Source organism: Balaenoptera acutorostrata, chromosome 20, assembly GCF_949987535.1.
Source record: "Balaenoptera acutorostrata chromosome 20, mBalAcu1.1, whole genome shotgun sequence".
NCBI classification, from domain to species: Eukaryota; Metazoa; Chordata; class Mammalia; order Artiodactyla; family Balaenopteridae; genus Balaenoptera; species Balaenoptera acutorostrata.
Window position 1 is genome coordinate 9664929 of NC_080083.1, and position 25054 is coordinate 9689982.

Genomic DNA, 25054 nt, shown 5'->3' on the forward strand with positions numbered 1-25054 from the left:
CGCTCCCAGGCTGACCCAGCCCAGCTCTCACTGGTCTGCTGCTCATCTTCTGTGTCCTCCTCAAGTTCAGGGTGGGGAGAGCACCTCAGGTATCTTCCTTTGCTGCAATACTCCTTGCGTCGCAGATCAATTTCCTTCTCCAACACGACAGTGGTGGATGAAGCTGGGGACTGATTTCTTAAGGCAGGGGAAGCTGAGAAGTCATCCAAATCAATCTGAGTCATATGGCCGCCTAGCGAATACAGGCCACCATCTCCACTGTGACCCCCAAGCACCGGGGAGAAGCTCAAGCCCCAGGTTCTCATCTCACTCCTATCACCTCCTCCCATTTTAGAAAAACGTCAGTGACTTTTCCACCCGCCACGGTTCCCTTGGGCTTTCTGTTCCTCCTCCCCAGCCAACTTGGGGAACTATCCTGATGAGGACCCCACTCCAGCTGCCCTCTGTCTTCCCTGGGGTCACCTTCCAGCACGACTTCCCTGTCAGCCAGCAGGGCCCTGAGGAAGACAGACTATGGTGGAGAAGGTTCTGGACTACAATTACCTTGGGTCCCTGGGGCCCCACCATAGCTAACCTTTGACTTCTAGGATGTGGTTCCTGGCCACCAGGCCAAGCTCATCTTTGACTCCTCCGGTCAGTCCTCTTGCCCCTCCTCTCTCCACAGGCCTGGGCTCTGAGGCCAGCATCACACCTCGACTGCCACTGCTCATACTGACACTACGCGCACTGCTGTTCTTGTTATTATCCAAGGGCAGGTTTTTCGGAGCTTTGAGGAACTTTCCTTCATTGTAGTGTGCCTTGCGGCGCTTTTCAAAATCACTGGATTCTGTGGGCCAGGGTCAGAGCTTGGCTTTCCTGCCAGGCTCTCGCTGAAGGCTCAGGCCACCCCCCTTTCCACTCAATCCCCACCCCACATCTCACGTGTCTTGGAAAAGTTGTCTGAAGACCCTGAGCTTCTGTTGTCACTGTACAGGAAGACCTTGGGGCAGAAATTGTCCATTGTTGCAAACCTGAAGGGGAGGGAGACCAGTTGGGGGCACGGAAGGGAGAGAACAATGGGAGCAGGTGGTAGATGGGGCCAAGCTGGCTGACTCCCCCACTTTGGCCTGGGTGAGTCCTGATCCGAATTGTAGTACCTCCCATTTGGGGGGGCCCGAAGGCAGAGCTGGCTCAGACCTGAGTTCAGGGGTGGAGGGAGGAAGAGGCCCCACTTCCCTACTGATTTCTGGCAGGACTCTCACCTCTCTGCTAGATCCTCAGGAGTCATTGTGTGAGAGGTTCCCGCGAGCAGGTCTTCATCGCTGTCCTGCAGCCTGCACAGGAGGGAGGAAGCAGTGCCTCAGAAGGGGATAGCAGGCAGGCCCCCACTCCTTTGAGTAGGGAAGAGAGTCTGGAATGAAGGGCTAGGGCTGAGGGCTCAGCACCTGTGGTAGGGAGTGCGGGGCTCATCCACCTTCATAAATCCATAGTCCTTGTCAGCAGGGTGGTAGGTCGCCAGAATATTCATTTCATCCCAGCGCTGAGACTTTTTCCTTCTGGTGAGAGAAGGACACAAAAAAGGGGGAGGAAACCTTCTAGTGCCCTCCTCCTCACCGCCCTCATGCTTACAGTCATTCAAAAACTGTTTCTTGCACCCCCTTGTAGTTACAGAGGTGTAGGAGGCTGGGGATGGGGTCACACCTGATGACAATCACATACGATGTAGTCAGGGTACATGCTGACTCTCTTATCTGGTACCTGCTACTCTCTCAAAGGCTAGGAACCTCAGATTTCCCACCCAATTACCCTCACCTACTCTCACTTTTAGTTCTTGGCACTCCGCCCCTTCTCCCCTGACTCCGCCTCCTCTAGTGTCTGGAATCCCTTCCTCCCGGGCTCCTTACCTCTCCGCCCTGAGGGATTTGTGCACCACGGTGGAGCTGCTGTTTTTTAGTATGCTCCGGGGCCGGTCCTCACAGGGTTTGTCGGGGTGCATGCAAGTTGACCCGGAGTGCGGAATGTATCCCGAGTTGTACACCCCAGGCCCCCCGGACCCCAGGTTGGACGTCCCGGATACATTGGTTCCAGGGAAGGGGGGATTAAGCCCGCCAGGGTGTGTACCGGACCCAGGATGCCGGTTGAGGCCGGAACTGAGGACTGCTGTCCCTCCAGAGGGCTGGCTAGAACCAGGACTGCCAATTACGGTTCCCCCGGAGTGTACGGGGGGCCCAGAACCGTGAAACATGGCTACTCCGGAGGGCAGCCCGGCGCCTACCTCGACTCCTCCGATGCCTCTGGGCACTCCCCTGGTTGGCCCTCCAGGAGATTCTCCGTCGAGACCTCTAGCAGTCCCCAGAGATTCCTGCTTTTCCATGGCCCCACTAGGGGGCCACTCTCAGCTACCCCGCCCCGCCTCCCTGCACCATACAGCCCCGCCCCCACCGCGGCGGGCTGGGGACGCTTGGGCAAGGTCTGGGTCCCCTCCCCCACTGCTCCCTGGAGCCACGGGGGGCGGATTCAAAACTGTATAGGGACCTCGGGCTGGGAGCCTCTCCGCTTGCCCCTCCTCTTCTGTCCCACCCTAAGACTTTTCTTTGTCTCTGGGATTTGTTCCCGCCTTTCTCCCCTATCACTGCCCTCATCCGAATTATCCAATCGTAGTCAGGGGTCCTGGCCGTGGGGCGTGAAGCCTAGTTGTGACGTCACAGTCCTCCAACCTTAGCGTGAGCGTCGAAGGAGGTGTGCTGGGGGTTTGTTGATAGCTCTAGGAGAATCTTTGGGGAATGTCAGCGCCGTTGCTTGAAACTTCCTGCCGGGGTTCCTTTGGATTCTTTATTCGTGGCTTTAAAACCTAAGTTTGGTTGGACTGGTGTTCAAGCTAGGCTTGACTAGAAACATCCGCGAGCTTTTTTTCCCCCCAAAGCCGGGCCGCTCTGCCTCTGCGGAGAGTTGTGATACAAAGTGGAGGGACTACGACACTCTCGAAAGACATAACCGGTCTCAGTGGTAGGGAGGGCAGATATTTTCCTTTACAAAGCTACCAGTTCCCCGCTCTGGGAGCTCAGACCCCGCTCGCACCGCTTCGAAGCGCGCGGAGCGAAGGAAAGACCCCTCCTTCCCTTGCCGTAAAGCGAATACTTCAAGGTGTTGCCTGCCTCGACGAAGGCGGGGTCGTCGGTGCAGCTGTCGCAAAGCTGAACGTGTTTGGGCACCAACTACCTACCCCCCCGCGTCGTAAAGATGCCTGCGGCAGTCGTTTCTTGCACTGTCGCAAAAGCTCCCGGCCCGTCTTCACTCCTCTGGAGCCACTCCGTCACCTCGCCCGTGTCGTAAAGCAAACCTGCCCGACCCTGTCGTCCTTTCTCTTCCCACTGTGGTAGTCCTTAGTTCCCTAACCCGGGATGCTTTATTGCCCGGCACTGCCGTAAAGCATATCTGGCCCCACCCCCACCCCCCCAGCCCCCGGGTCCTATTCCCTCAGGGCGTCCGTGCACCGCGGTTGCCACGGTGCCGCCAAGCGCGGCTGTCGCGCGGCCCCGGTGTCAGCGGCGATGGCGGCGGGGTCGGGTGGGAGTGGGGGCTCTGGGGGAGGCCCCGGGCCGGGCCCGGGTGGGGGTGGGGGCCCCGGCGGGAGCGGCCCAGGACCGGGGTCCGGCGGGGGTCCGGGCAGCGGCGGGGAGCTGCACCCGCGCACCGGGCGCTTGGTGAGCCTATCGGCCTGTGGGCGTACAGCGCGGCGGCAGCAGCCGGGCCAGGAGTTTAATCACGGGCTGGTGTTGAGCCGGGAACCCTTGCGCGATGGACGCATCTTCACCGTCCGCATCGACCGCAAGGTGCGGAGCTGGGGCCGCGGAAGCGAGATGTGGAGGGTGGTGGGAGGGGACTGGAAGGAGATGGGGGAGGCCAGCCAGGGTAGTCCACATCACCGGGTACCGAGAGGGAACCGCCAGACAGGACACCAGGTGATGGGCGGGAAGGGACCATGAAACGGAAACATTCAGTCTCAAGGAGAGCTTGAGTTTTCTTAAGACCCAGGAGCAGGGAAGGGACATGGGGCCCCACCCACTGTAATGACTAGGGAACAGATCTGGAACAATTTTGGGGAGATGGAGGATGGAGAGATGTCAGAAGTGTCAGAGATAACCAAAAAAAGAACAACCATTGAAGGACAAACTCACCGGTTTGGCCAGAAAGATGGGTGAAGAGAGATACTCAAGGAGCAAGAGGTGTGTGTGCCTGTGCATAATATGGTGAAGAGGCCGGATGCACAGAGGTAGAATTTGGGAGGAGAGTGAGTTTGAGTGCAGCCAGAGCCTAGGAGAGAATTAGGCCATGTACAAGGAGGGAGAAAGCCATATACAAGAGCAAGGAATATGGACACAGAGAGCTGTGAATTTGGCTGGTTGAGGGGCCACAGAGACCAGGGAAGTTAGAGGCGGCAAGGGGCTGGGGCCAGGGAATTTAGCCAGCGTGGTGGGGAAAGGCATGGTGTTGTAGACAGTGAGCACCCACAGTGCAAAGCAGAGTTGCTAAAGGAGAGCGGGCCCAACCATCCCCTGAGACCAGAGTCCAGAAAATACCTTGTGGGACTGGATCTCTGGATGGTGATGCCTTGTGTCTCAAGAGCAAAGCCAGTTAGCTGTCTGAGAGGTGGGAAGAGGGGGACACAGTGGCCTGTGAAATGTGGTTTCCTAGTGGTGGGAGACCCATTCGTGGCCCATCCTGAGTCCCTGTCCACCACCCCATCGCAGGTCAACTCCTGGAGTGGCTCCATCGAGATTGGGGTGACGGCACTGGACCCCAGTGTGCTGGACTTCCCAAGCAGTGCCACGGGGCTGAAGGGGGGCTCGTGGGTAGTGTCAGGCTGCTCGGTGCTGAGGGATGGACGTTCTGTGCTGGAGGAGTATGGGCAGGACCTGGACCAGCTTGGCGAAGGGGACCGTGTGGGCGTGGAGCGCACGGCTGGCGGGGAGCTGCGGCTCTGGGTGAATGGGCGGGATTGCGGTGTGGCCGCCACGGGCCTGCCAGCTCGTGTCTGGGCCGTCGTGGACCTTTACGGCAAGTGCACCCAGATCACCGTGCTACCCCCTGAACCGGGCTTCAGCCCGCCTACTCCCATCCCCACACCTCCCCTCGAGCCCTCTGCCCCCGCTGAAGATTCTGCCTTGGCTGAACAGGGGACCTCTGGGGATGAAGGTGAGAACACAGCTGGGGCAGCGGTGGAGGGGTGGGGCAGAGAGAATGGCTGAAGGAATGGGGGAAATGTAGTGACAAGTGGGGTATGGGCAGGGCCACTCAGACCCCCGAGTCTGTTGAAGGGGAGAGCAGGGGCTAGAGGAGGGGTGTCCTGGCTGTGGGCCCTGCAGCAGGGGCTGAACCCTTATTCCCCTCCTATCCCACCTGGTCCCCAGCCTTCATGGTGTCCCCCGCGCAGGCCCGGCCGGAGACGTTTCCTAACAGCCTTGAGTCGCATAATGGTGAGGGCTCCGGGGAGGCCCCGGGAAGGGGGGCGGGAAGTGAGGTGGACAGGGAGGGACCTCAGGAGAGGGGTAGGGGGAACGCGGCAAGCCTGAGGATGAGAAGACTCATTTCTGCTTCCTTCCTCCGCCCTGCTATTGCAGAATTTGCCAGCATGGAGCTCTCCGAGGTGGTGAGCAACGCCATCCTGTCTGCCTACAACGGGGGGCTCCTAAATGTGAACCTGAGCTCCCCACCGGCAGGGGAAGCACCGGGGCCTAGTGGCACTGCCACCTCACCCATCCTCACTTCCAACGATGCCCTCCTTTTTCATGAGAAGTGTGGGACCCTCATCAAACTCAGCAACAATAATAAGACGGCAGAGCGCCGCCGGCCCCTGGATGAATTCAACAACGGGGTTGTCATGACCAACCGCCCACTCCGGGACAATGAGATGTTTGAGGTGTGCAAGGTCCTGGGGTCTGGCTGGCACCTCACCCTCTGGGAGCTAGAGATGGTGCTTGATGCTGGAAGGGGGCGGGGGTGGCCTGGGGAAGAGCCAAAGGCGCAGAGTTTTTTCTCTGCATTTACATTCCCCGCCTCTCCCTTCCACTGTCACTGCACCCAAGATCCGCATCGACAAGCTCGTAGATAAGTGGTCAGGCTCCATTGAGATTGGTGTCACCACCCACAACCCCAACAATCTGGAGTACCCAGCCACCATGACCAACCTGCAGTCAGGTACCAGCCCCCGGCAGGGTGGGCGTGGCCTGTGGTTGCTGAGGTGAAGGGAGCCCGTACCCTAACCAGGGTGTCTGCTTCCCCCCAGGCACCATCATGATGAGTGGCTGCGGGATCCTGACCAACGGCAAGGGCACCCGCCGGGAGTACTGTGAATTCAGTCTGGATGAGCTGCAGGTGAGGGTGGGCTCAAAGCCCGGGCCACTCTCCAGGGGCGCCCGGGTACTGTGCAGCCCTGCCTGGGCACTGTGCTCTCTGACCTAGAGCAAGGCCCTTTATCTTTTGCTTGAAGGCTCCTTCTGAGAAGGCAGAGTTGCCCAACAGTTAGGCACTCAGATTTGGGAGTCAGATGGGTTCAATTCCTTTCTCTGTTTGGCCATTTGTGATAGTGACCTGCAGCAAGAAACTTACCCTCTTTGGTAGTTGTTTCTTCTTAATGTCTAGAAATGAACCTGTCAGTAGTTTTCGACAGATCGTCATGAGGGTTAATAAGTTGGTGATGGTAAACTGGTTTAACACAGTGCCTGACTTGCCTTGAGCATTCAGAGTGGTCTGAGACACATGGGAGCCTTTTGGAGCTGTTTCCCTGTCGCATGGTGTGGTGGGAAGGCTCGAAGACCACTCTGTTCTCACAGTCCCCAGGACAAGTCTGGAGCCTGATTGTGAATGGATTCCAGGCTGTTATTTTTCTGCTTTGAATAGGAGGGCGACCACATTGGTCTCACGAGGAAGTCCAACTCTGCCCTACACTTCTTCATTAATGGCATTGATCAGGGTAAGGGGAAGCTCAGAGAGAGCAGCTGGGCCAGGGCTTTTGCTGTGAGGGGGTCTGTATCTCATTCTCTTGCCTGTTTCATACTCCATCTCCCTATATTGACCCTTCTCCCCTCATCCCCCAATTCCCTGTGCCTTCCACCCCCGCAGGCGTGGCTACCCCCTTGACGCCCCCAGTGGTGTACGGTGTGGTGGACTTGTATGGGATGGCTGTGAAGGTGACCATCGTCCACAATAACAACCACAGTGACCGCCTACGCCGGAACAATGCCATCCTGCGGGCGCTGTCCCCTGAGGGTGCCCTCCGCCGGGCTGCTCCTGCGGCCCAGGCAGAACCCGAGCGCCTGCTCTTCCACCCCAACTGTGGGCAGAAGGCAGCCATCACCCACGAGGGACGCACTGCCCTGAGGCCCCAGTATGGCCCATGGGGTGGGGAGAAGCCTGCGGAGGGGCTCTGATGGGATTGGGGGGAGGAGCGGGGCAGTGGGAGGCAGCAGGAGTCTGGGGTGGGGCGTCCTGGACAGAGAAGGGGGGCCTCTTGGAGTGTGAAGTGTGGCTGCTTGACTTGGGCAGTGGGTGTCGGGCAGGCATCGCTGGGCTGAGCTTTGGCACACTCAGTATGTGTGTCGGGATCTGAGTCCCCACTTGCTGTGCCCTCAGTGCCACCGACGACTTCAATCATGGCGTGGTGCTGAGCAGCAGAGCCCTGCGGGACGGAGAGGTGTTCCAGGTGCGCATCGACAAGATGGTGGACAAATGGGCTGGCTCCATTGAGATTGGTGTCACCACCCACAACCCTGCCTACCTCCAGTTGCCCTCCACCATGACCAACTTGCGCTCTGGTGAGCTCCCAAGAAGGGCAGGGCCAAGATAGGGTGCTAGGGGGGAAGCCGTCCCTGAAGCCCTGAAGCTTGTTCTCTGGCCCCGCTTTCACTTGTCGCATTTATGACGACGCGTTCAGTGGCTGAGGAGTGCCATGTGGACAGGGCCTGTGGCTGGCTTGGGAACTGCAGAGTTTTCTTGCCCTGCTCTGGGAAGAAAGCAACTGTCAAAGAAAAGGCAGGCTGGGCTAATGGCTTTGGAGAGTAACGTGGGGACCGCTATGTAAAGGAGAGGAGCCCTGGCTTCCCCCTTATGGCCTCTGCCACTCCTTGTCCCCCTAGGGACCTGGATGATGACAGGGAATGGGGTGATGCACAATGGGACGACCATCTTGGACGAATATGGGCACAACCTGGACCGGCTCAAGGTGGGAGAGTGGGGGTACCGCCAGGTGTCGGCAGTGGGGAGGTAGGCAAGGTGGGGCTGCTGCGGGACCAGCCCAGGCAGGAACTCCGCCTGACCCCTCACTCCAGCCCCCCTTCTTCCAAGGCAGGGGACACGGTGGGCGTGGTGCGGCGGGAGGACGGGACTCTCCACTTCTTTGTCAATGGGATGACTCAGGGCCCCGCCGCCTGGAACGTGCCCCCGGGCGTCTATGCTGTCGTCGATCTCTATGGCCAGGCAGCCCAGGCCACCATTGTGGACGACGTGGGTGAGGGCCGGGCTGGGCAGGGGTCGGGGTGGCCTTGGGAGGCCTCAGAGACAACTGTAATCCTAATGGGTGAGGTCCACTCTTGCAGAGGTGCCCCAGGTCCCTGAGCCACTCCCTGAGGGGAACAACCAGGTGTCTCCAGGCTCCCCGTCATCAGGGGCCGGGGGCTCCGACCTCCGCTTCCACCAGCTGCACGGCAGCAACGCAGTCATCACCAACGGCGGCCGCACTGCGCTCCGCCACAACTGCCGCAGCGAGTTCAACGATGCCATCGTCATCTCCAACCGGTCAGTGTTGGGATTTCGTGTCCCCACTTTCCTACTACCCAGCGTCGGCCACCCAAGTAGGGCCTGTCTGATGGCCATTCTCCCTGGCAGGGCCCTGAGGGATGGAGAGCTGTTTGAAATTGTCATTCAGAAGATGGTAGACCGCTGGTCAGGCTCCATCGAGGCTGGTGAGGGGCACGTGTGTGTGTGTGGGTGTGCGCGCGCACGGGTCGGGTGCTGGCTGCAGGAGGCTGGGGGCTCAGCTCAGACCCACCCTTGCCTCCTTCCAGGAGTGACCGCTATTCGGCCTGAGGACCTTGAATTCCCCAACACTATGACGGACATTGACTACGATACGTGGATGCTGAGGTTGGGCTGTCTGCTTTGGGGACCAGCTGGGCGGGGCTGGGTGGAGCTGGCTGGGATGAGGGACGCAGAGTTGGCGCATGTGGTGGCCATAGACAATGACAGACCTAGGGGTTCTGGCTGCCCAGTCCCTTCGATTCTGGGAAGCCCTCCCCCCAGACCCTTAGGGCAGCTCCTGCTTTTCCCGGGGGGGATCTCAGGGATGAAGGACACAAGATTGGGTCTCAGACCCCAGATCGAGATCCCAGTCCGAGGCACTGGAGGGTTCCGACAAGCAGAGACTGGGCAGAGTCCTGTGTGGGGAGAGGAAGCCGGGAGGCTGACCTACTCCTTCTGTCATCCCCCCAGCGGCACAGCCATCATGCAAGACGGTAACACCATGCGCAACAACTACGGGTGTGACCTTGACGCACTAGGCACGGGTGCCCGCATCGGCATGATGCGCACTGCCAAGGGCGATCTGCACTACTTCATCAACGGCCAGGACCAAGGCGCTGCCTGCTCAGGCTTGCCTCCCGGTAAAGGTGACTACTCTGTGGCTTTCGCCCTGCCACCTTCAGCCCAGCCCACCCCCGGCTATCAGGCTCCTGACCCCTTCCTTTCTTACCCAGAGGTGTATGCAGTAGTGGATCTATATGGCCAGTGTGTCCAAGTGTCCATCACCAATGCCACCGGCCCCATGGACAACAGCCTGGCGACCAGCAACACCGCCACTGAGAAGTCATTCCCCCTGCACTCCCCAGGTTCAGCCGGCAGGGAAGGAGGGAGGGCTCTGCCTGCCTGCTCTGGGCCTGGGGGATGCAGTTTCCAGGTCACGAAAGCTGTTCAGAGATAGGCTGGCTGCAGCAGCTGCAGACCGAGGGGAAGGGGGAGGGATCAACCCGTGGTGGGAAGCAGCCAAGAAGAGGGGAGGAGGTTACACCTGGTACACAGGGCCTGGACCCTTCCCCGCCACCAGTGGGCCGGGACTCCGTAGCTGGGCGTGGCAGGTTTAGGATTGGGTCTTGCCACGGTGAAAGAGGAGTCAGGGGTCTTGAGGGAGCACTGGAGATGGGACCTCCACGTCAACTTCCTGCTTCACCTGAAAGCTTTGCCTGTGTCCTGTCTGAAGCCTGCTGCCCCAGTCCTCCCCCTTCCTCTGGTGCCATCTTTCCACAGCGGCTGGCGTGGCTCACCGATTCCACAGTGCTTGCGGCAGGAACATCACCCTGGAGGAAGACGGCACGAGGGCGGTGCGTGCGGCCGGCTACGCCCACGGCCTCGTCTTCAGCACCAAGGAGCTCAAGACCGAGGAGGTCTTTGAGGTGGGCCGTGGCGATGTGACAGAGGAGGTGGCGGACCCTTCACAGCAGGGCCAGACTGCTTCCCACCCTCCTGCCCCACAGTGCCACTGAGAGTTCCTCTCTCTCACAGGTGAAAGTGGAGGAGCTGGATGAGAAGTGGGCTGGTTCCCTCCGGCTAGGGCTGACCACACTAGCGCCGGGGGAGATGGGGCCTGGAGCGGGCAGTGGCCCGGGGCTGCCTCCCTCCCTGCCAGAGCTCCGGACTAAGACCACCTGGATGGTGTCCAGCTGTGAAGTGAGGCGCGACGGGCAGCTCCAGAGGATGAACTATGGCCGGAACCTCGAGAGGCTGGGGGTGAAGCAGCTGACTTCAGGGACCGGGGCGGGCCTGGGAGTTGGGGTGGCGGGGAGAGGCGGGCTGAGCACTTGTCCTTGCCTCACCTTGGCCCTAGGTGGGGAGCCGTGTGGGCATTCGCCGAGGGGTAGATGACACGATGCACGTCCTGGTAGATGGAGAGGATATGGGGCCTGCAGCCACCGGCATTGCCAAGGTAGACCCAAGACCTGCGTCGGGTCTGGGAGTGGGGTTGAGGTCCTCCACTGATCTCTGACTTCCGGGTCTGTGTGCCCGCAGAGCGTGTGGGCCGTGTTGGATCTGTATGGGCCAGTGCGGAGTGTTTCTATTGTCAGCTCCACCAGGCTGGACGAGCCAGAAGGCACCCAGCCTCCTTCCCCCAGCTCGGACACTGGCAGCGAGGGCGAGGAGGAGGATGAGGGCGAGGAGCACGGCCTGGAAGTAAGAGGCAGCAGCAGGGCCCACCGGGCACAGGGATGGGCCGTTGGTGGCCTGTTAGGTCATCTTCAGGTTCTCTGATCCAGCCCTGGGTGGGCGGAGGCTTATCTGCAGGCTCTGTGTCAAGCCCAGTGGGGTGGCTCAGGCCTTGCGTCGGCCGCCCTGCAGCTCAGTCTCTCCTCCACACCAGGGCCAGAATCAAGTGGCTGTTATGCCCACAGCCCTCGAGTTCCTGGAGAACCATGGGAAGAATATTCTCTTGTCCAACGGGAACCGCACAGCTACACGAGTGGCCAGCTACAACCAGGGCATCGTTGTCATCAACCAGCCCCTGGTGCCCCAGCTGCTGGTCCAGGTGGGCCTCACCTCCTTGTCCCCAGCTTCTCTTGCTCAGGGTGACCCAGGGCCAACCGTCCTGCAGAGAGGCTTTTCCAGGTTGAGGACAAAGTGGAAGGCATGCCCTTTGGGTGAGCTTCCTGGGCATTTGTTCATATCCTGTGGTGGCAGTTGTAGATCAGTTTCCAGGAAGTATCCACCTGGGGCCTGTGACGAGGGAAGCAGTGGGGAGGGCCTGAGGGATGCCAGGGAGACTCCTGATTCTATATGTGAGAACAGGGCATGCTTTCCAGAGGAGGGGGTCTTACGCTGCAGACTACAAGATGTCAGAGTTAGGCAGGTGAAGAAAGCCCGTGGGGATAAGAATCCTTTTAGAAGCAATAGCAAGACCAAGGCTGAAAGAGAGAAGGACACAGCTGAGTTTGCAGTTTCCGGTCCGTCCAGGCATCAGAAGGGGTGGCATCCCAGGCCACACTGCGGGGTGCCATCTTCTCTTCCTGGCTGGGGTGAGGAGCCCGGTCCTGCAGGGTGGGTGACCTCTTTGTAGGAGGCCATGATCGCGGAGTGGTTGCCTTCTCCCCAGGTACAGATAGACTTCTTGAACCGGCAGTGGACATCTTCCCTTGTCCTGGGAGTCATCACCTGCCCACCGGAGAGGCTCAACTTCCCTGCTTCTGCCTGTGCCTTCAAACGGGCAGCCTGGCTGCTGCGGGGCCGCGGGGTTTTCCACAACGGTCTCAAGGTGGGTAGGGAGCAGAGAGAAGGGGGAGGGGCTGGCCAAGAGGGAGAAGAGGGGCCCCTAGCCCTGGAGCTAGGACCGTAGGTATAAAGGCGTCCTGTAGCGGATGGGCAAGGGTGTGAGCGGCGTTACCTGGACAGTCTCGGGCTCATCGTCTCCTCCTACATCCCTGCCGTGGAGAATGTTGCGGGGGGTGGGACTGGGGGAGGTGGAGTCTAGGTGACTGAAGCAGGGGCAGAGCCTGGGCAGTGGGCAAGTGTGGAGGCAAAGCCCAGGGACTGGCGACCCGAAGCTTAGTGAAGGGCAGGGGTGGCTGCTGCCGGTGGGAGTCTGATCTCTGGGAAGACAGCAGGTCTCTCCTCCCAGATCTGTGAGAAGTTTGGGCCAAATCTGGACACGTGTCCTGAAGGCACCATCCTGGGACTGCGGCTAGACAGCTCTGGGGGGCTGCATCTTCACATCAATGGGATGGACCAGGGAGTGGCTGTGCCAGATGTCCCCCAGCCCTGCCATGCGCTCGTGGACCTCTACGGGCAGTGTGAGCAGGTTAGTGGCAGCGGAGGCGGGGAGGAGTGGTGCCTGGGAGGCTGGGCTGTCCGAGGACAGGGGAAGTCTGGAGTTCAAGGAGGGGATCAGCAGGCTCTGGGGGCTGGTCACACTCTGGCTGACCACCCCTCTCGTCTGCAGGTGACAATCGTGACCCCTGAACCAGGGGCTGCCAGTGGAAAGAGTGCTGGAACCCAAGGGGACATGGAGAAAGCTGACATGGTGGATGGTGAGCCAGCCGAAGGGGCCAGGATCCCACCTCACCCCCACCTTGTACTTCTGGCCCCGGGTCCCGTGACCTGTGCCCCCTCTGCTCCCTCAGGTATCAAGGAGAGTGTGTGCTGGGGTCCACCGCCCACTGCTAGCCCCCTCAAGAGCTGTGAGTACCACGCCCTGTGCTCCCGTTTCCAGGAACTGCTGCTGCTTCCTGGTGAGTCCCCAGTCCCCCAGAACCTGGCTCATTCCCGGCCCAGCCCAGGGCCATGGCCAGAGCCCTGGAGACCAGTAGCAAAGAGGCCACATGGCTGAGACCCAGGGTGGGAGCCATGCCACAAAGTCCACCACTCACTCTCCACAGAGGATTATTTCATGCCTCCGCCGAAGCGCAGCCTGTGCTACTGTGAGTCTTGCCGGAAGCTTCGAGGGGATGAGGCCCACAGGCGCCGTGGGGAGCCCCCGCGGGAATACGCTCTGCCCTTTGGCTGGTGCAGGTTCAACCTCAGGTACGTATGGGGCAGGGTCATGCTTCTCTCTCACTGTTCTTTGCCCCCGAGAGGGTGTATGGTGGAAGACAAAACTTCTTGTCTGGGGAATGACCTCGGGGAGCCAGTGACCTTTGTCCTATCTGTCCACCTCGTAGGGTGAATCCCCGCCTGGAGGCTGGGACACTAACCAAGAAGTGGCACATGGCGTATCATGGGAGCAACGTGGCAGCCGTCCGGAGGGTGCTGGACCGGGGGGAGCTGGGAGCAGGTACTGCGGCACCGGCAGAGGCTAGGCAGGCTGGGCCCGTGGGCCGTGGTGGGGGGCCATCCTGACCCAGCTCTCCTCACAGGCACTGCTTCCATCCTGAGCTGCCGGCCCTTGAAGGGAGAGCCTGGGCTGGGGTTTGAGGAGCCTGGCGAGAACTGCGCGCCTCCTCGAGAGCAGCAGCCCCCTCCAGTGCTGCTTTCCCCCTCCCTCCAATATGCTGGGGCTGAGGCCCTGGCCTCCAAAGTGCAGTGAGTACACAGGAAGGGGGGGCCTGGGGCCACGTGGGTCTCCATGATTCCCTCTCCTCTCCCACCTTGTCTCCCTAGTTCCTCAGTCTCTACCCAGCCCATTCTTCACACAGTCTTTGCACAAGTACCACTTATTTTGTCCTATCACAGAGAACAAAGAAGGGAGCCCTGGGCATGTGGAAGTTATGCCCTCTCTTGCTCTAGAATGTTTATGCATAATAAGTATTTAGTATTTTTAAAGGTGACAAGTAAGTACTATGGAAACAAAAAGAGTGAAGTGGGTCAGAAGTGTGGTTGGAGCGGGCGTACGGTATAGGGTGGTCCGGGTAGACATCATTAAGAAGGTGAGATCTGAGTAAAGACTTGGAGAAGGCAGGAGGGAGTTAGGCGAGCAGGCATTGGGAGGAAGGCCATTTCAAGTAGAGAGGACGGCTACAGCCAGGTCCCTGTAAGGAGAGAGTGCTTCCTGAGAACAGCAAGGCCAGCTGCTAACTGTGGTGGCAGCTGGAAAGGGGGAGAGGTCCTGGGCCCAGAGGTCTCACTGCCCTATTTATGCTTCTTGCCTGACAGATTCCGGGACCCCAAATCCCAGCAGACACACCAGGCCCAGGTGGCGTTCCAGGTGTGTGTGCGCCCTGGCTCCTACACCCCTGGACCCCCTTCCGCTGCCCTCAGAGAGCCTCCCGACCCTCACTTCAGCCCAGCCGAACTTGAGTGGGTAACCAAGGAGAAGGGGGCCACACTCCTCTATGCCCTGCTGGTACGGGTGGAGTGAGGGGTGAGGCCGCACCACTACAAGCACAGTTGGGCCTCGGCCCGTGGACTCTGAATGACGACTGCCACCACCTCACTCCAGCGACCCACGGCATGCTCAGTGCTCAGCCTGGCAGATGCACAGGAGCATGCGGGCAGACTCTCAGACTAGCTGGGAAGCGGAGCTGTCTCCGTGCCCAGGGCCCGGACAGTCCCTCCCTCCGAGGTGAAGGCGCAGCGGGGAGCCCGGCCGCAGGCCCTGGGGAACCCTCTCCATGCACTGATCTGGGGAGCACGACTCCCCGCGACTCCTCCCCCATACACTTAATTTATTTCCGTTTCTGTTCTGGTTACTGTGAATCCCAGAGGAGTCTCCCGGTACCCCACATGAAGCTGCTTTTCCGGCCCAGGCGGGAGTGGGGAAGGTGGCGCCGGGGGTCGGGCCTCTGTACAGTTGTTACTGACTCTGATTTCTAAGGAGCCAATAAACGCCGTCTCAGAGCAGCCGCCTCGGCCTCTCTCGCGCGCGCCTCTCGCCTCCCGGAGGAGCCCCGGCCCCGCCACGTCAGGGACTCCGCCCGCGGGGTCGGCCCGGTAGGGGCGTTTTGCGGTGCGCGGCCGGGGCGCAACGGAGGCGTTTGGACACCGCGGGCACCCGTCGCGGGCGCTACCGCCTGCCCCGCCCCGCCGCCCCACCCAGCCCAACCCGCGAGCCCGCGTCCGCCCCGACTCCGGAAGGATTCGGCCTAGCGGCCGGATGTGACGCCGCGGCCCAGGCGCTCGGGAGGCCGCGGAGAAAGCGACGAGAAGGCGGGTAGGGAGGGGCCGGCGCCCGGGTGGCGGGCAGGGGGCGGGAGCGCCGAGACCCCCGCCCGCGCACGCGGAGGAGCCGCGCTGAGGGCCGGGCCGGGCGGTGGGCACGTGACCGGGGCAGCGGGCGGGCGGCTTCCGCCCGGCCCGGCGTGCTCCCCCTGAGCGCCCGCCTCCCCGTAGGCCCGGCCCGAGGTCTGGCAGCCAGCGACAGAGCCGGGCGCCCACGGCCCGATCGCCCCCGGCAGCACCATGCCTGCGCTCCTGGAGCGCCCCAAGCTTTCCAACGCCATGGCCAGGGCGTTGCACCGGCACATCATGATGGAGCGGGAGCGCAAGCGGCAGGGTGAGACGGGGCCAAAGCGGGAGGATGCACGGCCCGGGGAGCACCGCTCTCCCAGGGCTGACCCCCCACCCACGGGCAGACCAGTGCACGGCGGCCGAATCTAGAGGGATGGACAGCCCCGTTGTGGTGGGGATTAGAGACCACACCTAAACTCCAGCGCCCTGGAGCTGGGAAGGACCTTGGAGAGCACCTAAGAAACCTCCCCGTCCCAGCCCCCTCGCCGTGATGGGGAAGCCTGTCCCCTCCCAGTGCTCTTGGTACTGGAGCAAGTACCAAGAGCACTGGGATAACCAGTTTTTGCCGGTCTTTATTCTCTAGCATTCTAATTGTTTAATTCTCCTGTCACTTTCTCGTTCTGCCTCTTATTCCAGAGGAGGAAGAGGTGGACAAGATGATGGAACAGAAGATGAAGGAAGAGCAGGAGAGAAGGAAGAAAAAGGAGATGGAAGAGAGAATGTCACTAGAGGAAACCAAGGAACAAGTAAGCAGTCTTTTCATCTCTCCTAGCTCTTTCTTCTCTTGGCTCTCCTGCCTTCACCTTCTCTCCCCTCCCCAGATCCTGAAGTTGCAGGAGAAGCTTTTAGCCCTACAGGAAGAGAAACATCAGCTTTTCCTGCAGCTCAAGAAAGTCTTACATGAGGAAGAAAAACGGAGACGAAAAGAGCAGAGGTGAGATTGGAGAGCTAAAAATAAAATTGGGCCCAAAGTGTAACTGGGATCAGGTAACAAAACATCAGTGTTTAATGGCAAACGGGACGGGGAGGGGGGTGGGGAACGGGATGGGACGGACTTGTCTTTGACCTGCCTTCCTTTCCCTCCAGTGACCTGACCACTCTGACATCAGCAGCATACCAGCAAGGCCTGACCGTTCACACTGGAACTCACCTCCTCAGCATGCAGGGTGAGGATTAAAGAAACTGCTTGTCAGAATGCGCCTTCTGGTAGGTTGCTGCCTCATTTCAGCATCATGAAGCCCCACTCCCTCTCTAGGGAGCCCTGGAGGACACAATCGCCCAGGCACCCTCATGGCAGCAGACAGAGCCAAACAGATGTTTGGACCCCAAGTGCTTACGGTAAGAACAGTAGAAATGGGTGTCTAGGCTGAATTTTTTTCCCTACTACTACCACCCAGACCCCAGCATGCTTACCAGCCAGCACTGAAGTCATGAGTGTGTCCCACCAAACTGTGTAGGGGAAATGGGGCACAGTCACTTGAGTTCTTGCTTCATGGAGTTTACAGGCAGTGAGTTCTCATCTCTTCTCCTTAGACCCGGCACTACGTGGGCTCAGCAGCTGCTTTCGCAGGGACCCCAGAGCATGGGCAATTCCAAGGCAGCCCGGGCGGCGCCTATGGGACTGCTCAGCCCCCACCTCACTACGGACCCACACAGCCTGCCTACAGTCCTAGTCAGCAGCTCAGAGGTCAGCGGTGGGAAAGGAGGAAGAGAGCTTTCCTCAAGGCCCAGAGGGAGGAGTGTGGAACAGGCTACGAGGAGGTTCTCATGACTGTCTCTTGCCTCCTCAGCACCTTCCGCATTTCCTGCAGTACAGTACCTGTCTCAGCCGCAGCCTCAGCCCTATGCCGTGCACAGCCACTTTCAGCCCACCCAGACAGGTGACGGACACCCCACGCAGGGGCCCAGTTCCACGGGTCCTCCCTTCCTCCTTTCCCCATTCTCTACTCACTTTACACCCTTCCTTCCCACCTAGGGTTCCTCCAGCCTGGTGGTGCCCTGTCCTTGCAAAAACAAATGGAACACGCTAACCAACAGACGGGCTTCTCTGACTCAGTGAGTGGAGCCTTGCGAGGTCAGGGAAGGGCTACCTATGCTAAGGGGAGCCACAGGCTGCCTCAGCTAACTTTGTTCTCTGCAGTCCTCCCTGCGCCCCATGCATCCCCAAGCTCTGCATCCAGCCCCTGGACTCCTGGCCTCACCCCAGCTCCCTGTGCAGATGCAACCAGCAGGAAAGGTAAGAGTGGTAATCCAGCCTGTGAGAATTCCTACACAACAGGGAAACAGGATTGGGTAGGATAGGTGGTCCCCACCCCCATTTTCCCTTCCTCCCTTGGGATGGCTCTCAGTTGGGCGTGGAGTGTAAGGGAGGGCACACACACTGACAAAGCCCTCCTTTCATCACCGCTGCCAGTCGGGCTTTGCAACCACCAGCCAGCCTGGCCCTCGGCTCCCCTTCATCCAGCACAGCCAGAACCCGCGATTCTACCACAAGTGACCATCAGATTTGATCTTCAACCTTGCCCCCAGACCCTGCCGTGGGGGAGGATCCCTGGTGTGTCCTAGTCCCAAGCCAATAAAATCTACCTACCACTGACCCTGGCTGCGACTGTCTGTGTTGCCTCCCACTGGGCTGCTTGGAGGGTGAGGGGTGGCTGGCAGGTCCATAGGAACCACAGCGGGGGACAGCAGGTTGGTTGTAATGAGCTCAGCGGCAGAGTTCAACCTATACTCTTATTTTTTATTTCCAAATTGACGTTATAGTCAGCAAATACCGATTTAATTCAAAGCAGCAGCTGAGTTGGGGGCTTCATATTAAACTTGTAGTTTTATTCAGGTTTGATTTTTAACAAATGTGTCGGGGAGAGAGCCCGCAGGAAAGGGTGAAGCCCATGGGGGCAGGGCCCTCCCAGATGCCTGAGGAGGGGGCAGGTCCCCTCCCCTCTCCTCCTCTTCCCTTCCCATCTAAAGGGATTTGGGGAGAGACATAGGCAGGGGAGGGGGCTGGTCCCCAGTCTGTGGGGGTGGTGCTTGGGAAAAAGGGCTATTGGGGAATAAGGGACCAGACCAGGGATGAGTGGGGGAAGGGCACAAGGAACATTGCCAGAATCCACAGCTTTCTGATTCCAGATTGAATTAAAAAAAAAAAAAAAAAAAAAACACCAAAAAAAAAAAAAAAACCCTAAACCACAAGCAGCACCCACCCGGTCTCCCCCACCAGGGCTGTAGTGCGAGGGGAGAAGAGGAGGGCAGCTTCACCAAGGCCATGGTTCACTCACTCCTGGCCAAGGGAGCAGGGTGAAGGGCAGGGGCTCCCCGACAGATTGAGGGTGTAGGGGAAACCAAAATAAAACGTCAAATAAATTGTGTAGGAGGAGTCCAGCCAAGGGCCAGGCCAGAGCTGGGCCAGGCTGGGGGAGGGGGCCTCTGCAGGCTGGAGGATCACTGCTGCCACCACAGCCACCCTGGGTAGAAGAGAGAAACCAGGTGAGACAGGATAAAACCTTCAAAGGGAAAAAGGGTGAGGGGAACAGCACCACAGTCAATTAAGACTAAAGTAGCTCTTTGATGGAGATAACAAAGTGTGTGAAGGGGGCTGGGGGGAGGGGTGTCGCCACACTCACCTGGGAGCCAGTTATTTTGCCATGGCCTTGATTGCAACAGCTGCCTCCTCTGTCATGGCAGACAGCACCGTGATCTGGGGGAGCATGGGGGATAGTCAAGTCTGAGCTCAGAGAAAGAAGCACAAAGAACAAGGCTGGGCATAAAAGAAAGAGGGGGGGCACCATACCAGTATCTCTTCTCCACAGTCGTACTTCTGCTCAATCTCCTTGCCAAGATCTCCCTCAGGCAGACGGAGGTCCTCTCGCACCTCCCCGCTGTCTTGGAGCAGTGATAGATACCCATCCTGGATGCCAATCAGCTGGGGGCAGACAGGGAAGGAAGCTGAAGGTAGGCCCAAGTAGCCTGAGGATAAAGGGTCTGATGGGCAAACTAGGGTGGGAAACTGCTAATACCAAATACCCTCTCCTCCTGCCAATCTCCCTTCTCTCAGCACAAGGTCTTCTGGCCAGTCTCTATTTTCCTCCCACAAACCACTAACCCATCTACATCCAGACCATCTACATACCTGGAAATCGTTCCTTTTGATGTTGGGGACATCCATATTATGAGTTGACGGGCAGATATCTTCATATTTCTTCCCAGTAAAGATGTCAATACCAACCAGATGGACCTGTATGCATGCATCACATCAAAGAGAAACCCAACCAAACTCTAGGATGGAGGAGATAAAGGCTCAAGTTATCCCCAGCTAGTGAGGGAAGTCGGACTAGGTTGTCAGGACAAAGAGGAGTTGGAAATTGAACCAATCAACTCAAGAAAGAAACACTAAAGCCTCTAAAAAGAGCCTGGGGCCAAAAGACCACCACTGAGACTGGAGTTGACAGCACAAGGGAAGGTTGTAGGACAGGCTTGGAGCAGCCAGTTACCTCGAGCTATCAACACATTAACGAGAGACCAAGATCCTAGGGAAGCAGGAGGAGTCTAGGTATAAGTTTGGAAGAAGTTTTTTAGACATCAGCATAAAAGGCTGAGAACTTGGAAAATAAGAAAGGCCAAAGGAAAAGAGCTGAGAAAACAGGAAGGAATGAGAAAGAAGAGAGCCGAAAAGAAAAAAAGGACTTGGGGGGAGAACAGAAAGAACGATGCATTTAGCAAATAAGAAAACCAGAAAGAACAGAGAACGATCTAGACATCTGGGGGTAACTCAGGATGTGCCAAGTCAACAGAAGACAAAAAAACTGATCTGGGAACAAAACCACAAGAAATTCAACAAGGGTGAATCAGGCTGAACTTCTGAGAAAAAAGAAAAAGTAAAGTTACAAGGAGGGATATAAGAAAAATGTTAGGACCTAAGGAAGCAAGGGGGCTCCAGGAGAGGGGGCAGGTAGAGACACTCTGATGCTGCATCAGAGATCCAAGGGGAGAGGTGGCACTGGAGAGTGGGGCGGCAATTTGGAAAATAAGAGGTGTACACTGGAGCCCCTCCGAGGGATGTTAGGATTGGAGAAATCCTGGGCAAAGTGATGGAAACAAAGAGAACCTACAAAGACTCAAATGGACAAATAGAAAAAGTGACGGAGCAGCTGAAGAGCCAGAGCATAAAGGACCACGAAGAGAAGTTGGAGACACACAAAGATGGAGAAAGGGGGGATTCCAAGGATGACAGGGCACAGAAGGGTAACCAAGGAAGAAGCTGAAGGCTGGTGTAGTAGTTGAAAAAGGTGTCCAGGGCTGAGTGCTGAACACAAGGAACTGGATGGTAATAAAAGAGCTAAAGAAGATAGGGGGCTAGCATTGATGACAGCTGGTGGGGAAGACAAGATACGGAAATGAAATTCTAACCTTGGCATGGCCGTGCTTGCCAGTCTTGGAGGTTGACATCTCCACAATCTTACATGGCCGGCCTTTGAGCACCACAAAGCCATTCTTACGTAATGCTGAGCACTGCATCGGGAAGGTGGCTGAGGCCCCTGCATCTCCTGTCTCGAAGTCCAAATCATCTGCCATTTTAAGAGGCTTCGACTCCAACTAGAATCAAGAAGAGAACTAGGGTCAGTAAGGATAGAATTAACAGGGTCTCCAATTTATCCCACTCTACTCTAGAAACACTGCTTCATTTTCCCCCCAGCACTTTATTCCATTACCCACGTAAAATAAAGTTCCTAGATTAAATACTGATTGGAATCAAAAATACTATGTGTGTGGCAGTGGGAGATAAGCAGGATTCCCCACCCCAAATGAAAGCTAAAGGGGTGGCCCGGGATAGAAAACGCTCCCGTAAGTCAGGATGTCAAATCTCTGAGATGGGCAAAGGCCTAATTCCTGGTAGGGGGAGGACTCAGGTGTTGCTTGCCACTGAAAACCAACCACCCCTCTTCCCCACACATAACCAGGGCTATAATTAGGTGAGCAGCTATGAGCCAGCAAAAGGGCGGGGCTAATGTGGGGGGGGAGGGGTGGAGACCGGAGGACAGGGAGCCCCACCCGTCTCTGTTACACCCCCCCACCCGTCTCTGTTACACCCCCCCACCCTATCCACACACGAGCCAGTCACTGGTACAGGAAACCACAAGGCCTCTTTGGGGGATTCCCGCCTCTCCAACATGCATTTGCAGACGCAGCCGAGGGGGAGAAAGTAAAGTTGTTTTCTAACTGATCTCCCTGCCAAACACCTCTGCTTTCCCAAAGGGAACCCAGGAACCCAGCCTCTCCTCAAGGGCCCTCCCACTTTTCCCAGGATGCACCGGTCCTGTCGGCTTTTCAGGCCGGGCCTGTACAGTCAGTAGAAAGTGGGAGAGTGGGGAGTGGTGAATGACAATAAAATGAAAGCAAAAGGCTGGTAGTAGTTAGTGAGTAGTATAAATTATACTAGGCTAGCAGAGTTAAGGACCCTAAAACCAGGAACTCCCAAATCAGACACAACGAGAAAGACAGTGACAAGGTGAAGAGCACCTATCAAAGCGGGTAACTCATCTGCCCGGGACTTTAAGGCGCTGTCGGGACGACCAAGAAGAGTTGGGCTCCCGTCCAATCGCCCTCGGTTTCCCACTTTCTCTGGCGTCCCAGCACGGACAAATGCCACTTACACCTGGCTGGCGACCTCACTTCACAGGAGGATTGGGGAGAAAGCTCCAGGGGCCCATGAAGTGGGGGAGCGCTAACATATGCCCACAGCGAGCTCACCGAGGTGATCAAGATCTGGGCCTCGGGCTTCTCCCACTCCTCAAAATTCCAAACTCCCTTAGGCGCCCGCAAGGACCACCTCTCTCTGCGCTGGGGGTTGCCGGCTCCCGCCCACCATGTGGCCACCCGGAGCTTCCGGTGGCCGGGACCTGGGGGGAGGGGTCCCCGCGCTGCCATGCGGCCCCCGTCCACGTCCAGCCATGCGGCCTCCGACCCCAAGGGCAGCCTCTCATAGGGGGCACTTCCGGTACTGCCGCCGCCCCCTCCCCAAAGGCCGCGCCAGGCCGGAGCCACGCAGCCTCCCCTCCCCCCCCGCCGGCCGCCAACCCCCCCTCCACATGCCCTCTCACCGAACAGCCCCCTCCCCCACCTCACGTGGCCGCGCGGCGCCCGGTTCTCAACGTCCCAGGTACCCTTACCCCGGCGGGCCGATCTTGCCCCCGGCCCTCGCCCCAGCTTGGCCGCCCGGCGGCCTTTCCCGCGTGGCGGCCTCGCGACTCGCCGTCCCCCGCCCTGCGTCGCTCCAACGTCACCGGGCCAGCCCCAACCGTCACCCCGCGCGCCAACCGGGTCGCGCGCCCGAGCCTCTCCGCACCTCGCGCCGCTCGCAGACCGAATCTCGTGCGGCGGCGGCGGCCGCCGCTCCCCTCTGCCCCCTCCCCGATCCTCGCGCAGTTCCATCTCTACTCCCAGGCCCAAGCCAAGGTTCCGCGCACGCGCGCCCTGCCCGCTCTCACCTCGCGCGAATGCACTGACTCGACCCCGTTCACTCGCGGCGAGCCCAACCGCTGCCTCAGAGCCCGCTGCCGCCGCCGCCGCCGCCTCTACCGCCGCCGCCGCTGCTGCACACGGGTCTTAGTACGCAGGCGCCGACTCCCCACTGACCAACCAAGCAGCCCTGTGACAGCCGCGCAAGCGTGCTATCTATCTCCTCCGCCCTCCACCCCCGCACTGCGCAAGCGCACAGATTCTCCCGGCTCTCCACCCTCCCTCCCACCTACCCATCCAATGACGCGCATCCGTGACCCCGCCCCTCACAAATCTTGAGTTCGTCCCACCAGTAGGCAACGCGCAGGCGCATCCGGTTTTTTAATCCCTTCAACCTCCTATTCCATCCCCGTGTTAGACCACCAGCCCTACCGGACAGTTCTTGCGCCTGCGCAATAAGGAGCCCTGCACTCCACACCCTCTGAAGGAAACGCCTCGGCCTCAAACCGCATGCGTGTTGGGAGTCCTGACCGCCCCTTCCACTTCAGACGTCGTCTGTACGCCAGGCGTTGAAAAGACCACGCTACTGTACTGCTGGTGTCGTCTAGAACGCATGCGCTTTAGGAAACGCCCCACCTCGACTTTAGCTGGGCTTAAGACTCACACGTTTCAGAAAACTTGTACTGTGGGGTGGGTCCTTGGTCTCAAAACCCATTTCCCCGCTTCCCCCTTCCCCCGGTTCCACACATGCGCGAGAGAGCTCTTTACGCTCCACTTTTCCCAGCGCGCTAGTGTGGTCGGGTTACCACCCATCTCAGCTTCACTTCTCTGAACTGCGCGACTCTGCTCTGCCATAGAGTTTCACCCAGAAAGATAGAGCGGTCCTGTCCCAGCCACCATCTTGTTTAAACCCTCGGTCCATATTGGTCTCTATGGCTTCCATAGAGGCCGTTCTACTTCTGAATCCTAAAATAAAGAGATTTACATGGCGTTTCTCTTTGCCCCCCAACTGTTCTCTGCGGTCTCCAAGACAGTTGTCTACGAGCACCTTTAGAAAAAATTCTCTATAAAGAAGAGTGGTGTATCAAATTACACTGACATTCTCTAAATCATGGGAAGTGACCATGAAACCAGAAACAAACTATCTCTCGGAATGAATTTCCCTGGCCCTCGTTCTAGGGAAGAAAGGCGCTGCTTTTCCTGAAACTTTGTAGTCTTCCTCTAGTTCCTAGGTTTTCAGCATTACCTTCATAGCTACCTTGTTTGCTTCAGTAAGCTAGGTTGACAACAGTATTGTGGAACAAGACAAGCAGCTCAATAGCTGGACTTGGAATCCAAAATCCTAAATCTGGTTCTTGTTTAAGATGTGACATGATGGATGTGAACTGCAAACACTAGCTTGAATTAATACATTTATGTAGCACATTATACTATCACCCCCAGCTCCTCCCACTCAATTTTCTGCCATTTCCTTTGGGGAAAACAAACTTCCTGGGTGCATTGTTTGAAAGTCCAATTCATGCTCTTCTCAAAGATGTATTGTCCAAATGACCCAACAATTCCACTCCTAAGTATATACCCACCCCCCAAAATTAAAAACAGGTACTCAAATCCTTGCACACAAATGTTTAGAGAGCGCTACTCATACTAGTCAAAAGGTGGAAACAACCCAAACATCCATCAACAGATGAATGAATAAACAATTGTGGTATACACATGTAATGGAGTATTAATCACACAAAGGAATGAAGTATAAATGCATACCACAACTAGATGAACTTTGAAAACATTATAAGTGAAAGAAGCCAAACAAAAATAGGTCACATAGTCTATGATTACATTGATATGAGATATCCAGACTAGGTAAATCCATAGAAACAAAAAGCAAGCTGGTGGTCACCAGGTGCTAAAAGGGAGGGGA

At 58.1% G+C, this 25054-nt stretch overlaps 4 protein-coding genes across 13 annotated transcripts; 2 read left to right on the forward strand and 2 right to left on the reverse strand.

Annotated features, from left to right (window-relative positions):
* Nucleotides 1-683: 683 nt before the first annotated feature.
* Nucleotides 684-2248, reverse strand: LOC102997442 (protein phosphatase inhibitor 2-like). Of its 2 annotated transcripts, none has more exons than XM_057536106.1 (4): nucleotides 1884-2248; nucleotides 1425-1535; nucleotides 1242-1313; nucleotides 684-979 (listed from the first exon to the last, which is right to left on the reverse strand). In XM_057536106.1, exons 1-4 carry the CDS (start codon nucleotides 2222-2224, stop codon nucleotides 817-819), a joined length of 687 nt encoding a protein of 228 aa, XP_057392089.1. In that variant the 5' UTR covers nucleotides 2225-2248; the 3' UTR covers nucleotides 684-816. The 2 variants fall into 2 exon arrangements, with proteins under 2 accessions (XP_057392089.1, XP_057392090.1); XM_057536107.1 differs by having other exon boundaries at nucleotides 684-1010.
* Nucleotides 2249-3431: 1183 nt separating this feature from the next.
* NEURL4 (neuralized E3 ubiquitin protein ligase 4) lies at nucleotides 3432-15335 on the forward strand. Of its 8 annotated transcripts, none has more exons than XM_057535789.1 (29): nucleotides 3436-3812; nucleotides 4731-5175; nucleotides 5391-5456; nucleotides 5601-5899; nucleotides 6066-6177; nucleotides 6266-6354; nucleotides 6880-6952; nucleotides 7102-7366; nucleotides 7612-7793; nucleotides 8115-8200; nucleotides 8307-8481; nucleotides 8574-8772; nucleotides 8863-8939; nucleotides 9042-9120; nucleotides 9466-9641; nucleotides 9729-9860; nucleotides 10276-10421; nucleotides 10531-10755; nucleotides 10853-10951; nucleotides 11035-11196; nucleotides 11384-11548; nucleotides 12119-12271; nucleotides 12635-12814; nucleotides 12956-13043; nucleotides 13137-13244; nucleotides 13392-13536; nucleotides 13674-13786; nucleotides 13869-14034; nucleotides 14605-15335. In XM_057535789.1, exons 1-29 carry the CDS (start codon nucleotides 3531-3533, stop codon nucleotides 14807-14809), a joined length of 4692 nt encoding a protein of 1563 aa, XP_057391772.1. In that variant the 5' UTR covers nucleotides 3436-3530; the 3' UTR covers nucleotides 14810-15335. The 8 variants fall into 8 exon arrangements, 7 of the variants coding, with proteins under 7 accessions (XP_057391772.1, XP_057391770.1, XP_057391771.1 ...); XM_057535787.1 differs by having other exon boundaries at nucleotides 3437-3812; nucleotides 12113-12271; XM_057535788.1 differs by having other exon boundaries at nucleotides 3437-3812; nucleotides 9466-9635; nucleotides 12113-12271.
* A 132-nt stretch (nucleotides 15336-15467) lies between these two features.
* On the forward strand, nucleotides 15468-18274 carry GPS2 (G protein pathway suppressor 2). The gene is made up of 11 exons (XM_057535794.1): nucleotides 15468-15601; nucleotides 15781-15943; nucleotides 16315-16424; nucleotides 16500-16612; nucleotides 16765-16844; nucleotides 16934-17016; nucleotides 17212-17365; nucleotides 17469-17558; nucleotides 17654-17733; nucleotides 17819-17914; nucleotides 18092-18274. The coding sequence occupies exons 2-11, from the start codon at nucleotides 15850-15852 to the stop codon at nucleotides 18173-18175; spliced, it is 984 nt and encodes a 327-aa protein (XP_057391777.1). The 5' UTR covers nucleotides 15468-15601; nucleotides 15781-15849; the 3' UTR covers nucleotides 18176-18274.
* Nucleotides 18275-18486: 212 nt separating this feature from the next.
* Nucleotides 18487-23377, reverse strand: EIF5A (eukaryotic translation initiation factor 5A). 2 transcript variants are annotated; one of them, XM_007166454.3, is made up of 6 exons: nucleotides 23163-23377; nucleotides 21085-21270; nucleotides 19808-19912; nucleotides 19469-19600; nucleotides 19302-19375; nucleotides 18487-19142 (listed from the first exon to the last, which is right to left on the reverse strand). In XM_007166454.3, the coding sequence occupies exons 2-5, from the start codon at nucleotides 21247-21249 to the stop codon at nucleotides 19313-19315; spliced, it is 465 nt and encodes a 154-aa protein (XP_007166516.1). In that variant the 5' UTR covers nucleotides 21250-21270; nucleotides 23163-23377; the 3' UTR covers nucleotides 18487-19142; nucleotides 19302-19312. The 2 variants fall into 2 exon arrangements, with proteins under 2 accessions (XP_007166516.1, XP_057391778.1); XM_057535795.1 differs by lacking the exon at nucleotides 23163-23377 and adding an exon at nucleotides 22845-22957.
* Between the last annotated feature and the right edge of the window lie 1677 nt (nucleotides 23378-25054).

Coding starts and splice junctions, on each gene's coding strand:
- GPS2 (XM_057535794.1), top strand. CDS start 15,850: ATGCCTGCGCTCCTGGAGCGCCCCAAGCTTTCCAACGCCATGGCCAGG. Junction 15,944..16,314: donor GCGGGAGCGCAAGCGGCAGG/GTGAGACGGGGC, acceptor CTCTTATTCCAG/AGGAGGAAGAGGTGGACAAG. Junction 16,845..16,933: donor TCACCTCCTCAGCATGCAGG/GTGAGGATTAAA, acceptor CTCCCTCTCTAG/GGAGCCCTGGAGGACACAAT.
- NEURL4 (XM_057535787.1), top strand. CDS start 3,531: ATGGCGGCGGGGTCGGGTGGGAGTGGGGGCTCTGGGGGAGGCCCCGGG. Junction 6,953..7,101: donor CATTAATGGCATTGATCAGG/GTAAGGGGAAGC, acceptor CCACCCCCGCAG/GCGTGGCTACCCCCTTGACG. Junction 10,422..10,530: donor AGACCGAGGAGGTCTTTGAG/GTGGGCCGTGGC, acceptor TCTCTCTCACAG/GTGAAAGTGGAGGAGCTGGA.
- LOC102997442 (XM_057536106.1), bottom strand. CDS start 2,224: ATGTTTCACGGTTCTGGGCCCCCCGTACACTCCGGGGGAACCGTAATT. Junction 1,314..1,424: donor CCCCGCACTCCCTACCACAG/GTGCTGAGCCCT, acceptor CCTCCTGTGCAG/GCTGCAGGACAGCGATGAAG. Junction 980..1,241: donor CCTGAGGATCTAGCAGAGAG/GTGAGAGTCCTG, acceptor TTCTGCCCCAAG/GTCTTCCTGTACAGTGACAA.
- EIF5A (XM_007166454.3), bottom strand. CDS start 21,249: ATGGCAGATGATTTGGACTTCGAGACAGGAGATGCAGGGGCCTCAGCC. Junction 19,913..21,084: donor GCAAGCACGGCCATGCCAAG/GTTAGAATTTCA, acceptor GCATGCATACAG/GTCCATCTGGTTGGTATTGA. Junction 19,601..19,807: donor TCAAAAGGAACGATTTCCAG/GTATGTAGATGG, acceptor GTCTGCCCCCAG/CTGATTGGCATCCAGGATGG.